Genomic DNA, 18,166 nt, shown 5'->3' with positions numbered 1-18,166 from the left:
TTCTTTGATCAACATACAGAAGTATATTCACCTATTTGTGCCATTGTGACCATTCTTGATACTGCTTTTTTTCCCCCTCAAAGTGCATGAGCACCCTGCGGTGAATTGTAGAATCACAGTAAGTGAACGTACTCACACTGCACAAAGTTTTTGCCAGCATACCCCAGTGGTTCTCAATCTTTACATTACAGCTATAAGCAGTCTGGGACAACACCACAGACAACTTCAAGCGCTCACTGACTGCACTGGTAGCATTGATGTGTGGAATAGGAACAGATTACTGACGCAGTCCTCTCAAACCATGTGTACCACAAGGAGACTGGTCTTTTCTTAAGGAAAATATTTCTGAATTTGTTTTTAAACAACAAAATAAAAACCACTCAAGTCTGTATTCTTATTTCTTACAAAAAGCAGGAAAATAAGACACAGAGTAAACAGAAACTGCTGAAAAACAAAGGTATGAATTCAAAAAGCAAACACCTGGACAAGAAGCTGATGTGCTTATTATCATCTCAGCAAGAGATCAGAAAGCCTAAATGTCAAGTATTACTGCAGATATAGGTCAGCAGTTTCTGTCGCTAATGTCATTCAGCAGGTACCCCTGGCAGGAGGTAAAGTCACCATCACAACTTCAGTTGCTTCAAACAAGCCAAAACGCTCCACTCTTCTGCTACTCTGCCATCGAATAAAATTGTAATAAAATGTAGAATTCATTTTAACTCCTCAAAAAAGAGAAGGGGAAAAAAAACATCACTTACCATTGTGATGAGAATTCTGTATTTATCCAGCATTGCCTCATTGTCGTGGCATCCTGCCAGCAGCTGCCAAACCTCTGCTCTCAGTGCCTCAGGAACTCCTCTTTTCACCAGCGTGGACAATCCGTTGGGTCTCACCACAAGGTTATTGTGCCTGAGAAACAGAGAACCGTTCACCTGTTACATTACGTGAACAGAAAGTGAGACAAAAAGAGCTCAAGCTTTCCAATAGTGCTCTGAAAACTAAGAGTCATCAGCTATAAGCATTTCTTCCACAGGTCATACTAACTAGTATTCGTCAGATGGGAAGCAAGGATTTACAGCAAGAACCAATGGCAAAATATAGTGGTTTCCCAAGTTATGCCAGGGAAGATGAGAAATGGTAATGAGAATTAAAATAATAAACTGTAGAAACTGAACTGGTCAATAAACTGGTCAATAAAAAAGTAACTGAATCGAAAGGGAAAACTAAACTGTATGTGCAACGTGTATGTTTAGCATAAGTTCCCTGCATAGGGAATGACATTCTGGGAGCAATCAGAAGGTGACTTTAAGTGCTAACAGAAAGATCTGCAGTCCTGCTCTTACCCCAAGCTCCATGAGCACACAGCAAACTGCACAGCAGCCCTGACGTGCAGCTTGCTAAAATGCCAGCACCCCAAGCACAGCTGCCCACGAGGCTGCACAGCCACCGGGCCATGCTGCAGCACCAGGCTGGCTCTTCCCTGTCCCCAGCACCATGTCAGTAACCCTCAGAAGTGGGCACACATAAATGTGAGGAGGCTGCAACCGCACAGATCGAATACTGAAGGCAGGGTATTTTTCACAACTGAGCCCATGCCTTCAGGATAAAACAACTGCACGTACAACACTGCACAGCGTTCGGACACAGATATTCAAAAACCCTTTCTGAGATAATGGTGTTTACTGCTGTAGATTAAACCTCGGTTTGATTTATTATGACAATTTTCCTAACAGTGCAGCAAGAAGGCCGTGTGAATTGATGCTACTCTTGCTAAGGTACAAAATGCTTGCAGGAATTTGCTTTGTTATTGTTTTGACCATTGTTATGTTTTTCAGTTCTACTGGCAGGAGAATACTAAGAGCTACAGTTTAGCCAAATGCTAGCAAGCTGCCATTTAATTAAATAACCCATAATTTGACCCTCAATTTTATATAAATGTTTGGAGTACTCATTCTCTGAAGCAGCTCATTAAGACGTGAACAGTTTTCCACTGCTGTTTCTATTTAAAAGCCACTCTAAACAATGTTCTTTGTCCCATACTCAGAGGATGGTATCCATGATACCCCCGTTGTCTCAAATCACTGTGACACCGGGGACGGGCCGGAAGGCATGACTTACTATGCATAATGCTTTTAAAAACAGTGATTCGCTTTAATTTTAAGCATGCGGTGCAACAGAAGTCACTTCAAACTTCATCATTCAGTCAGCCAAAACGAAGGCCTTGCCAGGCCCTGCTCCTTTTTCTGGTATATTCTGAGGCAGGGCACGTTAGTAGTGCCATGACAGGAAGAAGTTTGAAAGCAAAGACAATACTCACAGATTAAAAGAGTCACACACTCTAAATAGCTACAGTATGATGAAGCATACATCCAGGTACAAAGTACAATAGAGACTTTAAATTTTGCAAATACAAACTATTCACTGTACACTTCATATCAAATTAGCTTGGTTATTAAGTGGATCTGGTCATATGCATTGTATATAAAACACAAAGCCTTCGCTAATGAGTCAGCAAGTAGATAAGATAAAATCAGCAGCTAAAAAGGAACATTCCCATATAAACATCACAGGGGTGTGCTGAGTCATGCTAAGAAACAATACTAATAACCTCCAGCAGCCACTGATGGAGATGCTCCTTCCATGTTACAGCACCTCATCACGTCATGCTCACTATCAGGAACTGAGCATGCCACAGTACATTACTGCAGCTGACATGTATTTAGATAGCTTCACAGCAGCAGTAACACTTTAGCAACTTTAGGATGTAGTGAGGAATAGGCTTTGTGAAATAAATTAAAAGCATTCCACTGCTTTCCAACTGCTTACCGCATCTTCTTGAGCAATTATTCCTTGCTCTGCCGTGCCCTTTGAAGGAGACTGTTGGAGCAATGTTTCTGCTGACTCAGTCCATGAGCTTACAGTGACATTTCAATTAACTGACATGGAGAATTTAAAATGCAAGGAATTTTTCACCTACAAGGCAAATGGGCACACCACTTCCCCAAGTGAAAACGTTCCTATTTATTTCTTTACGCTTTCTACAAGCACACAGATACTCCTTTAGCATATGGTGCACTGTTTAAAACATTTCAAATTGTCAAAATTTTTTCATGTTACGCTTTCCAGGTTTTGTTCTTAAAATGTAACATAACGCTGTTTAAGAATCCAAGTCCTTTATGTATTTCAATTCATCTCAAAAGGGAATACTGTATGAGACTCTGCTAAAGAAAATGCTACTGCTAGACTTCAAGCTAACTGGGACATCTCATTTCTCATCCTGTATCTAACTTACTGCAACTGGGATGTCTGACCACCAAAAGATCCTCTGACTTAAGTGGCTCATTGGTTTTGTGGTGCCAGATGTAAGATTTCAAACCATTTATTAATTCTTTCTTTGGGATGGCCTTTAGAACAAGCCTTGGATAGTCCTGAATAGCTCCAGAGCAGATCTGTTTCTAGCCATCCCAGAGGAGGAAGGCACCTGTGTACAGGGATCAATCAATTTCCACACACTTCCTCATTTTCTTCAGCACTCAAAATGTGGTGAGAAATGATGAAAACAAAGGCAGAAAGGAGGGGTTCTGCTGAGAACTCGGTGGTGTCTCATCGAGGTGGTCTTTCCACAAGGTGTCCCTTACATCTAAGATCTGCAATAAATGGTTGTTTCATCTCCAAACAGACAAGGTAGTCAAGTAAAGAGGGAAAGCAACTTACGAAGCCTTAAAATGTTTTTCAGCTCTTTTTGGAGCAGGGAAGAACCAACTGTGCCAATTTTGGGTTAAGAACCTATGATTATATTTGACACAGGCAGTATGAGCTATTACTTATAAAGACAAAACCAAGTAAATGGTTCTGGCATTTGCTAACAGCATAAGGTCCTGCAGAAGCAGCAAATTCACTGTCTTTTTCTCTCTTGGCAAAACATACACTGCTGTGCTTAATTAAAGCACAGAAATTAAAGCACAGAATTCATGCTGCTCCAGGCTTACAAATCATCTTACTCTTCACCAGAAACAGTTTACAGTGAGGGTCGCAGTCCTTCCAGAATTTCTTGTGCTGATACAAAGCACATGAAAGAAGAAAAGGAAGAGCTTCCTAAACAATTCAATGAAATGTACCTCAGCCACAGCAGCTCTCCTGTAAAGCAGAGAGTTTCAAGCTTCCTGCATATTTTATATATATATATATATATATATTCCATATAAGGCTCAAAAACAAAGAAAAAATTAATGCTTAAAATCTATATTTTTATATATAAAAAAAGAAGCATTACCATCTCCCTAGTAATTCTCCCCAGGAGTACAAAATCTTCTCAGGACAATCCTTTGACACATCACCAGTGCCACTGGAGAGTTCATTATCACTCTCTGCAAAATAAAAACAAAGACACAAACAAGAAAACAAAAGCATGCACAGATTTACCAAAAAAGAACAGACATTAAGGACGCATAATAAATGTGTCAGACAAATTCTTCTCACTTATCAGCTTCGAAACAAGCAAGAGACATAGATAGTATCAGTGGAACTGTAAAGAATGGTTGGTGGATTTGACAAAATAAATGTATTAGTAAAGTCACCATAAAGTTTAAAAGACAAGGCTACAGAAGAATTGACAGGGCTGTTATGAGAGAAAGGGCTGAGATGCAGAAAAGCATTACATGAGAAAAGATTCAAGGCAATCAGCTCTTCATTCAGTGACACTTCACAATGTAAAATTATCTAAAAGTCACATCCACTCTGAGTTTCACATAAAAAGAACTCTCTTGCAAAACACAGACAATAACACCACTTCATTACATCCATCCTTTCCGTGGCATTCTGCTCTCATGTGGCACAGTGCTCTCCAAAAGCCTGCTCAGAGCAATGAAATTATTTTTTTAATGAAATAAGCTCAAAGTGCAGTAAAAATGACACTGGCACATTAAAGGTCACACGGTAAGGAACAGAATGCTTCAGATGGAAAAGCAGCAAAATAAGTATCAGAACAAATGACTTGTGCAGGAATACGTGCCATTATATATGACTAACACACACAACTCAAGAAGATAGCATGAGCTTAGGATAGTAGGCTCAAACAGGCAGCAACAAGCCAGTTTTGAAGTGTTTTGGAAGCCTATGCAGCTGCTCACTATGTGAATGGGAACTTTTTAGAACAGCTCCTGATGCGATCATGGCTTTGCAGTTATTCTGGGCTTTTTCTAGTGTTATCTGCAGAAAACACTGCTGAAAATTAAAAACGAGGACAGTTTTGACAACACTAAAATTTAAATGGTCTGCAGCTCTCAGCACCTTTGTTAGTGAAATCCAGTCCAAATGAGGCACTGAAACAGCCCCGTTATCCTCAGAGGCCTCAGAGTACGGACAGCTCAGGTGTCAGAACGCCTGAGCTTGCAGTGGAGCTATCTCAAGCAGCTACGTCTTCATCCCTGTCATTCAGACTTCAGTTACACATTTCTATTGTTTACTCTCAGCAATTGCCAAAGGCAAGTCAGTAATGGAAACATTGTCAGGTTTTGAATCTGGTAACAAAACACAAGGACAAAAGATAACTGTATTTCAAGGACAGTTAATGGCAAAAATGCTGTGCACGTACAACAGCACAACAAATGTTTGTTTGTTTTTTTTTTAATTGCATGGCAAAGTATTTAAACATAGTTTGGTTTTATGTTTTGGAACCAGTAAGGTTGTTTGTATGTCACATTAGATAACAACAAAAAAAAAAGAAACATTTTAAGTGGACAAAAAGCTCCTAATTCTAAAGGCTCGCAAACCTTCGTACGTACACTAAAGTTGGAGATGGAAACATGGGGATGTAAAAATAAACAAACAGAAGGATCATTTTAACTAAATTCTCATCAATTTCTTACCATACTAAAGCACTTAGAAAAGAAGCTACACTTAATACTTCTGGGTTGTTATCTGATTCAAGCACAAGCTTACCAAGGAACATCAACACCAGCCAATGCAGGAAAGCCTTCCTTCCCTCACCAGGTCAGTATGCTACACAACATCCTTCAAAGCTCCTAAGGAGATCAGTGTTACAAAGCATAATTATCCCAATCAGATGCAGCACAAAGCTACAGTGCTTCAGCCCTGGAAACTCTTTCATCTGGAAGGCTTCACGGTAGTTGGAATGCATTATTCAGTTGTATGTCAGAAAATCACAGGCCTTAATTAGAAATGCCATATGCTCCCTTTCAAAAGACACTAACGTCAAATTTCAAAATAGAACAGGGCAAAGGGTGGAGAATAAACAGTTTTAAAAATCTCTGCTTTGTTTCCATTCTGAAGACTTTTCACATGCTCTGATCTGTGCAATCCCTTCGGTATAAATTAAGGAAAAAAGAAAAGAAAATGGATCCTGGGAGGAATTTTTAGCTGTACAAATTCTTCCCTGAAGCGTGCCTTTTTCCCCCCACACTGTATAGCATCTATAAGCCAGCAGCATTAGCCAAAGCAGTTTTATCCTGCCTGATTCTGCAGGGAATGCAATAGAACCCTTCCTCTGGATGTATCATGTATTTTTCTCTTGGTTTTATGTCCTGCCCTCTCAGAAGCTCTCAGATGCAAATCTGAATGCACGCCTCAGCAGAACAGGAGGACAAGGATTGGCAAGGAAGCAGATTGGTGTGGCTGGGTTGTGAATGTGTGCAACACACGTGGCCCCTGAGGATATTTACAGCCAATAATGTCTCTTTTTTTAACGCAGTACACGCTCTTACTTTGTGCATGGACATCCCACAAAACAGCTACCTAAATTCCAAGTTTCACTTTAATGCAAGCCCGAAGAATTGAATTTAAATAGCCAGCATCACTCTGCATGGCTACAGCACAGAATCAGAGAATATCTTGGGTTGGAAGAGACCTCTGGAGATCACTTGGTCCAACCTTCCGCTCCAAGCAGCTCTAGTTAGATTAGGTCACTCAGGGGCTTGAGAGTAAGTGTGGAGTCTTGAAGATCGTCAAGAAAGATGATTCCAGAATCTCTCTAAACAAACCTTTCCACTGCTTGAACAATGATTATGGCTTGAAAACGTCCCATTAGGTAATTAGAATTCCCCACACTTGATATCTGCTGCCTCTCAGCATGTCACTGTGGAACTTTGAGTAGAGCATGGCTCCATCTTCAACTCCTGATGCAGTGCTTGTAGATAACAGTAAGGTTCTCCTCTGGACAAGTTTTGTTTCCCATCCTCAATAAACACAGTACCTTTAAATTATCCCAGCACAGTATGTGCTGCAGCCTTCTGATCAGCCTGGTGACCTTCACTGCAGTGTCAGCATCTGTCTGGTACTGCGCAGCCCCAAAGTGGACACAATTTGCATGAGAGATCTTGAAGCCTGTACAGATATCACTGGGGCTGGGGAAGGAACTACCTCATCATTCATTATTTGAGCAGCCTATTTTGAAGAGGGCACAGAGAGTTGCACTTTAAGAGGCCCAGCGCTCATGTCATCTATTAAGTTAAAATCCTTTACTGACCAGGCTCAACTATAACATTTTTCTGCCTTTAAAAGACAGACTCCATCCTGTAGAGTGCCCTTAGAAAGACCTTTTACCATACTGTGAGAAATAAAGCTGGGCTCTTTATACTTGATAACTAACCATTTGGAAAACATTTCCTGACGTGCTCTGCCTTCCACATAGCAGAGGCATAACCTGAAAAGCTGCTTTTAGTGGGACCACCCTGTGCCACAAGTAAAACCAGAATAGGTTTTGACTACCTCCCAAGACCACCGTGGAGCGTTCAACAAGTCTTACAAGAGAGCTCAGGTAGGTTATCCAAGCTGCTCTTTTTTCAACTTGACCACAGAAAACACAGGCCTGGATCACACAGCCCCCTGCAGACACTTGTTAACAGACAGACTTCCAGTTACCCCCCCAAGTTCATTCCAAGCCCTTCCTACTGTAGCTCGTGGTCTCACCTCTCCCAGTTCTCAATGCTTTCTTTCTCCAACTTAACCAATTGTTTTTTCTCCTAAACATTAGACAATTTTAAAAACAATTTTAACATATCTCACGTTAAAAAAGAATCTTTGTCTGCCCATTTCTTCTCTCAAAAGACACGTCCTCAGTGCCTCTGCTCATTGCTGACTACTTCCTCCAGCCTCTCTCCACTTTATGTATGTATTTATGTATGTATTACGTCTGTGTTTTCCCAGTGAGCCACGTTCAAACAAAACACCAAGACCTCATGTGTCCAGTACAGAAGAACCATGCAGATGCTCTCTCTTGATCATAACCTAGCATCTCACAGGAATAAAACACACACACACTTGCAAACAAAGTCTTGGCCTTTTCCTTCCCTTTATGTATTCTGATAGCACCATGCTATCCTCCTGTACCTCCTCAGGTTCCTGGCAGACTCTTAGGAAAAAGCAAGCAGCTTTGTGTATCAGAATTGTTCATTTTTGGCATAAGGGAATAGATGCCAGTTAAGAACTCTTGCTCCTGTCAACAAAAAAATGGGTGTTAAGTAGGCTTGAGTGTTTATGACCTTGTTATTTTATTTTTTAACTGCAAATGAGGGGGATTTGGTTGGGTTTTTTTCATTTTTCTTAAAAGTTACCTTCAAAACCACACTCTTCTTTTATCCCTGTTCGAAACAAACATTATAGATACAGACAGAACTAACTTTTGAGAAAGCAGCTCTGCTTCCCTTGAAAGAAGCCTACTAGATTACTTGAAGTACAGCAGTGCTTTAGAAGTCAGACTAATATGTTGACACAAAATGCAAATAAATTAGAAAACTACAGTGTTGATACCAAGAGTTCAGCATACAAGCAAATAAGTACAATCTAAAGTGAGTGAAAACGCATCAGTATAGCAGAAAAAAAAACGAACAGGTGGGGTGTGAAGAAGAAAAAAGGATTTTTAATGGGTTTTAATTGAGAAGCTGTTACAAGTGAAATAAAGAGTAGGTGGAACTGAAAAATAATACACTTGGAGCAGCCTGAGCAGGGCAGCTTGTAGGAGAAGGAAATTAGGTTGTAAAGATAGGTGGGAATAGAATGGGAGTAATTCAAAAATGAGGAGTTCGATCATTATGTAGGAGAAGAACAAAAATGAAGGGAGGGGTGACGTTGGCAGCGTATCATCAGGGCAACAAGATAGAGACTTTATGTGGAATCATTCCATACATTAGAAATGAAAGACGATCACGAGAAAGGCCACAAAAAAAGCAAGTTTCCATTTATAAGGCAAAAGGAAATTATACAGAGCACGAGCTATAGTTTTGCCAGGGAAGACAAGAGGGAAACAAAGTTTAGGTCATAGAGTTGATTCTAATATTAAATAAAGCAGACTTTCAGAAAGATTCAACTTATCAATGCATTACAAAATATTCTGATGAAGGTAAAAAGCCTCAAAATGCCTTTTAAATCATACATTTATGAAATGACGATCCTCAGAAAATTTACAACAGGAAATTAATCAAATACAGCACATTTCCTAAGTCAGAAGGAAAAATAACGATCAGCATCAGAAAAAAAAAAGAGATTTAGAATATAAATGAAGAAAACCTGCACTGAGTTCTGTTCACAACAGAGTTCTGTTAGTATTTGAGTTACATAAAAGACTTGAAGAAAATTTACTTCTCACTGCTGGAGTGCACAGAGAGCAAACACAAAAATGAAAGCCTGCATCTGATAAGCACTGAAAGAAGTGGAGGAAATCATGCCTGTCCTTCCCTGCCACTCACATTCAGCCTGCACACAAGAACGGCTCTCACACAAGTAATGCAGCCTGTGCAGTATCTCTCAGCATCTACATCTCCACTTTGGAATAACCTGATCAATGCAGTGAAATGACTAGCCAAGCTGCTGTTTTCTTCTCAATGCAATAAAAAATCCCTCAGTTCCACATCACACTGTTCGTACATAGGCACCGACTTACTGTCGTATAACAAAATTAAAATTCACAGCAATAAACCTCAACTCTTCATCCAAGTCTGAGTGCGGAAGCGTGCAAAGATTTTACCCTTCTGTAGCAAATACACAAGTGGGCCACTACGACATCTCTATATGCGATGTAAAAGTGCCTGAAGCTGAATAAAAGAGCTTCAGTTCAGTAGTTTTGCTCCCACACAGATGACAAAGCCAACTCAGTGCTGCTCAGCGGAGGTATTCTTGTAAATACAAACATCTTCCACATGTACTGTGCTGTCTGAAAACTGACATCCTCGAGAACATGCAAGAAAAAAAATCAAGTGTGAGATGCTGTCACAGTTCTAAGACAATGCAACTCACCATTCAATGCGACTCAGCTTTAGCATTTGCAGGTTAATTCCCTGTTTGATATTTACCTCTAAAACTGAAATGGAAAACTGGGGAATCGCAGGGTTGTTTCCATTTCACATACAACCTTGCAATTTCATCACAATCAGTACTTCATTTGAAACTGCAGAAATGCTCCAAGTTGAAGCCATTTTAAATATTTGCCTTTTTAATGGAAAGTCCATACTTGCATGAATAAATGTGAATATGGTTGTAACTATCAATAACATCTTCCATCATCCAGTGCAAAATAAGAAAAGTCCTCTGCATCTTTTGTTTGCTAAAATATACATTAACAAAGTGATCACATCCCATCTAACACAACAATTTTAATAACAGAAGTTAACTCCTAAGGCAAGACAACCCAAGACAATGTACAGTGCAGTCCATCAGATGACATCAAGACTGTTTCCATTTGGAAGTTACAGATTCACATTTCTTCAAGCACTTGTGTTTTAAGAATCTCTCTGACAGAACTTCAAGCAAAGGTTAACTAGTATCTGTCAAACAGAAAAACAGCTTAATAAATGTAGGATTTGTTAAATTTCAGTTCACTTTTATGGCATTAACAAAAATACTCCAAAGCAGATTCAGTGTTATCTTGTTTAGGGCCCAGCATTATTACTCTGTGTTTTGAGCTAATACAAGAAACATTTCCTATGAATACCATAAAGTTATTTTTAATATGGGTGAAAAAGCAGAGTTGATTATTTCCATAGTACTAATGTCATTCTTCTCACTCATCATCTTCGTTTGCTCACATTCTCCCTGATCATAAGCCCTATTTTATCACAAAATACTTTGAATAGCTCTACTAACTCCTAAAATATCACCTCCTCTATTCTTCTGCCTTTTCAGTTCCTGAGAACAGCTTCTAACCACTCACAACTTTTGACCCAGCATCTTAATTTAGCCTCAATGATCAGCTCTGATCACTTAGCATTGCCCACTCCTCAATCACCCTACCCATCCAGTCTTCCTGGGCTGCCCAAAAAACATTACTACCTCAGATCTCTTTGAAGCTTTCAGAGTTCCTCTATCTTTTCATTTTCACAGTCAAATTTCACTATCTCCGAAGTCAATTTCCATATCTCACACATTAATTTCTCTATTGTTTAATACTTCCCTTTGTACTTAAGAGCTGAGGCAGATAGAACACAGAGGAAGCATTACCTTATTTGTTATCTCTTCTCTTCTGCTGCCCTTTCCTACTCCTACAGCTTGATATTTATGTAAACTTCACCTTACTAAAAGAGAAAATTATTCAACTCCAAACACATCTCACTAGGCCTCTTGCTGGTACTGCCTTGTCAACTGGATCCCAGCTGTCAGAAATGAAGCACCTTTGAACATCAAGAAATCTACTGTTGCAGTAAATAAAACCCACAAACATTACTGCATTCCTGGAGGTCATTTCAGGTGGTTCTAAAGCCAGTTTGCAACTCATCCTCCATCTTCTTTCCAGAGACTTGGTAAGCACGTTAACCTTCACGTAACATCAATTACCTGTTTTGGAATGTGTGCTAAGTACCCTGTGTTTACTCTGAGTCTAATGGATAGCTTGGGAGAAGAGTTAGTAACCAGGCACTTGAGACCACATAAAACATAAGCAAAAGACTTCAGCTTACTTGCAGTCAGTTTAAAGACTCTGGAAACACAAAGTATTTTGTGGTTCCAAACACAACTGCTCTTATTTACAATGACCCTTAACCTCTTAACAGCGTTCTAATTGAAGACAAAACCCAAAAAGCTGTCTAGTATTCTCCTGCAAAGTTTGATTATTTTAAAAAGAAAAAAAACATTAGAGTCATAGAAAGGTCAGGATTCCATCTATCATCTAAGGAAGGCTTCCTGCTAAAAGAAGCCAACTTATTCTTCCCCTTTGTATGCTCTCCTTGCAAATCCTTCTGCCAGAAAGAACTTTTCTCCAGTGCTTTGGCTCACAGAATAACTGAGGAGGATCAGTTCAACCAATGGTGCTCTGCACTTCTTACCAGGTCATACTCAGAATTCCATGTTAGCAATGCAGTTTTCTGCTTATGGATGAAAATTGATACTTAAATCTTTTTTTTGAAGCTTTTCCAGAAAGCAAGAATTTTCTCATCAGATATTTAATTCTTTTAAGCTTAAACCTGAATTTAAGAGAACATTTCTTACTAAGGAGTGTACTTCAGAGTCCAGATTTTGACAAGGAATCACTAATATTAAGTAATGTTTTTAAAAATGCTATCTCCAGAGCAGTGAACCTTAGATGGCAGAGTCGCCAGAAATATCTACTACACTATAAATAAGTAAAAAAAAAAAAGTTGACCTACAAGATCTCTAAGCTACTTCACAATCTTTGCAAACGTTAGTTTTCAATTGAAAAAACTATGTAAAGAAAGAAGCTAAAATGGAAAGAAAAAGAAGAGTAAAAGCTAAGAATAATATACAGGGAAAATATGTTTGGCCTTTCATTAAAATAAAAAGAACAAGAATATTGAAAAAAATGCCTTCTTACGAAGATAACCTTTATTCATATACTCACAACATATGACATCTCACCAACTGTGTGCACGGAGTACATAGAAAGCAGGTAAGTTACAAATGGGTCATGCATTCTCACAGCGTTACACAAACCAAACTTGAATGCAGTGTTTCTAAACTAAATTAACGTTCTCTACGAGTGCAGTATATGCCTTTAAATATATATAAAAAGAGAGAAAAATCCTCAATATCTGTAAATGGGTACGGCAGCCTCTGGTCTATCTAATATTCTTTATAATGCAAACTTGCCATTGGAGCAAGCAGAAAAAAATCTACGAGGCCAGAGAGCCTTAACATTAAAGAAAAGAAAAAGCTTTCTTCCAAGGCTAAGACACTGTAAACTCAAGGTTTTTTTTCCATCATCATAATTAGTACCCTGAAAAGAAAAAGAAAGAAAAAGAATGAAGAGATTTATTTAGAACAACTGGCAGTGACTCATTTAACCTGCATATCCACTAGGATAGATAACTTCTAAGCAGATAGTTCTAAATGCAGTTTCCATGAGAACAGAGTCACATCATGGTATTTTTATGTCTTCTCTTAGGATGTAATCCACATTTATAATACGGAAACCAGCATTAGGAAGTTAAACCAAAGTTAAACTTCGGTTCATGCCTCATATGAACTCACACCCTATAATAAAATATAGCTGCTTTGTAATAGCACCACGAGGACATTAGCTTATTATTAGTTATAACTAATTAAGCTATATTCATCAAATTCTACAATAGCATTTTTACTCTTCTTGGTGAGAAGAAATATGGAGGGAAAAAAAAAAAAAATCAAGTTATTATTTGAGTCCTATCCTATCTAACAAGCTCTAGAAAGCATTCTGACTGCCAGTGCACAAACATCCAGCAGGGAAAAGAATACCCATAAATGTTGAGCTTCACTACACTGAACCACAAGACCCAAAGGTCAGTCTGAAATAATTCCTGCTATAAACAGTAAGGCATTCTCAAATAACAATTTAACACAAAAGTTGCATTCGAGATAATGTTATTTTTTGCTTTTTAGAATTGATAATAGAATGACAGTGATAGTCAACAGCCACCCTGCCAAATTCAAAGATCAGTTAGCTATGTTCTTTTAAGAATGGTGTCACCTTGGATTAGGGTTTTCTGGTTTGTAAACGGAAAGGAGTAAATGTATCTGCTGCTCCTGTGTTAACCACAGGGTTCTGACTCCCACTGCATAAACTGATATTCAACTATTTACAATCAAGTATGAATCTAGAAGGAATTTTTCCACTGTAATAAGCAAAACTTTTTACAGTACTGACAGAACAGTGCCAGAAATCTCAAGTGTAACTTCGTAAAACCATCACGAGTTCTGGAAGGTTGGATGTCCTAATGAAAGAAGGCCCCTTGAGAGCCTGTTCTGAAGGCTATAAGCCAACCTTCAGGTACAAAGGGACTGCAGTAGGCCAAGGGCTTCCAAAAACAAGAGAAAAACTCTGAACAACCATTAGCCTTGGAGGAAGAAGGCAAATACTACGTGTCCATTGACAGCAGCAATCCACAATGCACTCGCCAACTGAACCTAGAGGTATTTTGATTTGTAAGTGTAAAAAAACTCATAATCACATGCTTGCCATACAGATGATGGGCAGCAGAATTCCCTTTATGAGACTGTTACCCTGTTGGTTCTTTTCCTGCACACAGGCATTTACAGCCAGCCATTCCAATGCTATTCTTTAGCAGCACAAAGGCAAATGGCTTCCGATCAGATGAAAAACACTCTAGCAAAGGTTTTCTACCACATTAGCAGAGCACAAGTATAGTAGTAACAAATTTTGAAGCATACAGGAAAACAGCAATGTATAGACTGATGCTGCTATTAGAAAAACTCTAAATAATAGGGTTGGCAAAAATACTTGCTAAAAAAAAAACTGCTCAACAAACTGCCGCCAGAAGAAAGTTATGTGTGAACCTGCTGCCCAGAACAGCTGTATTTCTATTAGACACAAACAGGAAGAATTGAGTAAGCAATCAGCAAAAATATCATGGTACTGTCTACAGAAACTACAAGTGCTTGCTTATTTATTCTTACCTTCTTCTGCCTCATCTTCCTGGGATGATACAGGGCCCCCTCCACTTGCTGGGCTCAGCAGCTGCTCTTCTCTTGCAGACTCTCTCTGTAGGCTGGCAACTTCATAAATGGGATCCCCAGCGCTGGTATGGCTTTTTCCTTCAGACTAAAGCAAATAGGTGCATTTGTTAGGACCCCCCATTGACAATTCCAACTCTAATAGTACGCCAAAATCAACCGAAAACACACAAATTTCTTATTGCAGCTAAGTAATAGTTTGGGCAACACTGCCTCAGACTCCTCTGCAATGGCTTATGTAGGCTGTCTGTAACATACAGCTATGTTTCTCTTCTGAGGTTTATGGTCCAAAGATGCAAATAAAACTGCATTATTTCCAATGCTGTCTCTTCGCTTCCATTTTAATTACCATGCTCAAAAACCTTTCCCATTTAAATATAGAGATGAGGGCAAGGAGAAAATGCAGCAAAATAAAAGATGAGAGAAGAAGCAGGGAAAAAAAAAAAAAATAGGGTAAGCAACATAAACACAGAAACAGGAATCAACTGTCTTAGAGGAAAAAGTTAAGGGTTTTAGTAAGTAAAGAGAAAACAAAGCAACAAATCCTAATGCTTTTAAAACCATAAATTGAAAAGCTCTTTACTGTTTTACTCAAGCAAAAACAACAGAACAATTTAGCTTTATTTCAGAGTAGAATCTGTAATACAGTCCTTTCAATGGACTTCAATAACCTGACAGTTATCTATTTGAAATATATATGCATGTATTATATATACATACAAACTACCTATACATTACACAAACATGTACATATAAGCTTGCATGTCTGTGTGGGTGTCTGAAGGAACTGCATATATGTGTCAATCTAACAAATTAATTACCTTGGCAATTTGAGAGCCGTGCTTAATTACACAGAACTGAGGGCAGAGCATTTTCCCTAGAAAGCTCTTTGTTCTGTAACAGCAGCTTTTATTCTTTTCACCTGCCTTTTTGGGAATTCAATAACTCTCAGGGCAAAGTTGGGGAGCAAGGAAAAATGGTTTTAGTTTTACTTTCAGGTGGAAAAGTTCAGAGTTTAATTTACCTCTTTGCATTCAGTGGACATTCATGTGAAAAAAGGTACCAACATCCCAGTGGGTGCAGCAGTGTGAGTTATTAAAGGAAAACCAACAGTAGCTTTTCCTGTGAGCTCCAGCTCTGGAAACAATTATTATTCAGTGACATGCAGTGATTAATATACTCACAGAGAGTTACACAAAATTGAAAACTAATGGTTGTAGTAAATGAACTAGAACCAAAACTGTGTTTTCTTATTTGTGTTCTTATCTAATCAGTTCAAATAAGGTAATTTTCTGAGGATATTAAGAACAGCAAATTATCCATGAAAATAAAGGAATACAGTCTCAGAGTGTATTCAATTAGATTCAAATGCAAAATTAGGAAGGATTTGGAAGACAACGTCATATCACCCTTTGCTGGAGACGAACTGCTGAACAGAACTGGCATTTCCAGCAAGCTGCTGACATTGCTAAGGTAGGTAGCTTAAACACTTGCACTACTGCAGCTTTCACAGTTTTGTACTGATGAATCCCACTCTATTTCAAAGACATTAATCATTCAGATCTGCCTCCTTTAAAGCTGATACTCCCAGAAGCAGACAGTCACGGGGCTCCAATTAGCAGCCAGTTTTGCTGACTGAACTTCTCAAAGTGCTTAATGAACTTTGGGATGAAGGCATAAATATCCTGTATTTTCTTTTAAACATTCAGCAGGATATTACAGCCATTACCCCCGTTTTACTTTCACAGAACACTTTTATCATGCAATTACAAAGTACTTGACTAAATTGATACCTCCGAGTGTTATTCACCATCATTATCTGTAGCTTTTATTTGAGCAGGAGTAAGGCATGAGGTACTATGGATTTTGCTGCAGCACACATAAATGACAAGTTTTTGGTGCCTTGCACGTGCTCTGGTTGACTGCAAGAGCCATCTGTACATAACACAAGTAACTCTGCATCATTATAGCCATGATTTTACATCCGAAGGTAAACTATAGCCCAGGATTTGTAGTCCTGCACAGAGAAGCCACCTCTCTTCAGAGCAGATGTTACCAACTTGCAGTTCTGCTTAAATCCAACTGCTTTCTCAAACAGTGCCCAAGTGGCTGACCCCAATGCCACCTGCATAGCTGCTTTCAGAGGAGGAACAGTCCCAGGGGATGGGCTCTCATAGAGCTACGTGCAGGAAGAGCTGCTGCAACACAAGCTGTGCAGCCAGTAACTGGATGAATAAACAGTCGCTACAGCTCAACCACACCGATCCTGCCATCCGTAATCTGAGCCTCATCTGGGAGAAAGTTTAACAAGATTAAATATGTTCCTCTTCTCAAAGTCTGCACAACAGCTTCTCAGGATTCTACAGGTATAAGAAAAGCTTGTGGATTTTAGGGAGAGAAGGCAAGCATGTTTTGTCACATTATAAGGGGCGAGAAAGGAAAAAGAACACATCCGTATTACTCAAAAATGATATAGTTGTAAATGACTTACTGGAAATCTTAGTTCATTATAAATGAGTATCAAACAGTTGAGAAAGCAGCATCTTCAAATGCATTTTCCTTAAATTTAAAATGCAGATACTCTCAACATTTGCATATAAGAGGGAATTTAAGAAAATGTGAGAAAACCAAGCTACTGTGCTAATTTCTAGAACTACATAAAGAGCATTTCATGAGATTTACTTACTAGATGTTAAACAGTTACTATTTTTCTGTATACCATGTACACAGCCTGTTTTTCAAGACCCTTTACTGAGCCGCACAGAAAGATGAGAATTAAAACGTTCACACTAAGCTCAGTAGAATGAAATCACTCCCATTTGGTTTCATTAGTCAAAAATGATGGATCATTATTCCAATGCAAACCACACTCGTAGCCTCTGCCGCTCATTTTTTGAGCTGAAACTCCAGCATAAATCTTTGGAGAAAGCAGGTCGATGCTCGCTGCGTAAGGATGCAGCTGTACACCACCCAACACTGATGATGGGAAGACGTACACACTTCATGCATTTCAACCCTGCACTGCTCACAGCACTGGGTCTTTAGCATTCTGTTCAATAGGGAGCTATTCTACAGCCATTACCAGATGAGATGGATATAGCATCCCTCAGTGCTTGAGGAAGTGATAAACGCACATTAATCACACAAACACAGGACTGGGAAAGCTAACAGAGGGAGTACACTACCATGCATTAAGCTTCATCTTCCTCACTTCTCCCCTCCACAGAGCGGGGTGTTTTTTGTACACCTTCAAAGT

At 39.1% G+C, this 18,166-nt stretch overlaps 1 protein-coding gene across 5 annotated transcripts in view; it reads right to left on the bottom strand.

The window, feature by feature from the left end:
* Window positions 1–18,166, bottom strand: part of RABGAP1L (RAB GTPase activating protein 1 like) — a 206,524-nt gene that overhangs the window by 157,367 nt on the left and 30,991 nt on the right. For all 5 annotated transcript variants that reach the window (XM_042819260.1, XM_042819259.1, XM_042819262.1 and 2 more), the window contains exons 11-13: window positions 14,854–14,998; window positions 4,274–4,367; window positions 759–909 (exon numbers count right to left, since the gene is read on the bottom strand). In XM_042819260.1, coding sequence (XP_042675194.1) covers window positions 759–909; window positions 4,274–4,367; window positions 14,854–14,998 — 390 coding nt within the window. The remainder of the gene's footprint in view (window positions 1–758; window positions 910–4,273; window positions 4,368–14,853; window positions 14,999–18,166) is intronic.

Source organism: Centrocercus urophasianus, unplaced genomic scaffold (assembly GCF_019232065.1).
Source record: "Centrocercus urophasianus isolate 14NV4802_14NV808 unplaced genomic scaffold, USGS_Curo_1.0 seq_18, whole genome shotgun sequence".
Lineage (NCBI taxonomy): Eukaryota > Metazoa > Chordata > Aves > Galliformes > Phasianidae > Centrocercus > Centrocercus urophasianus.
Note: the sequence above shows the minus strand (reverse complement) of the source record. Positions and strands in the feature narration are given on the sequence as shown.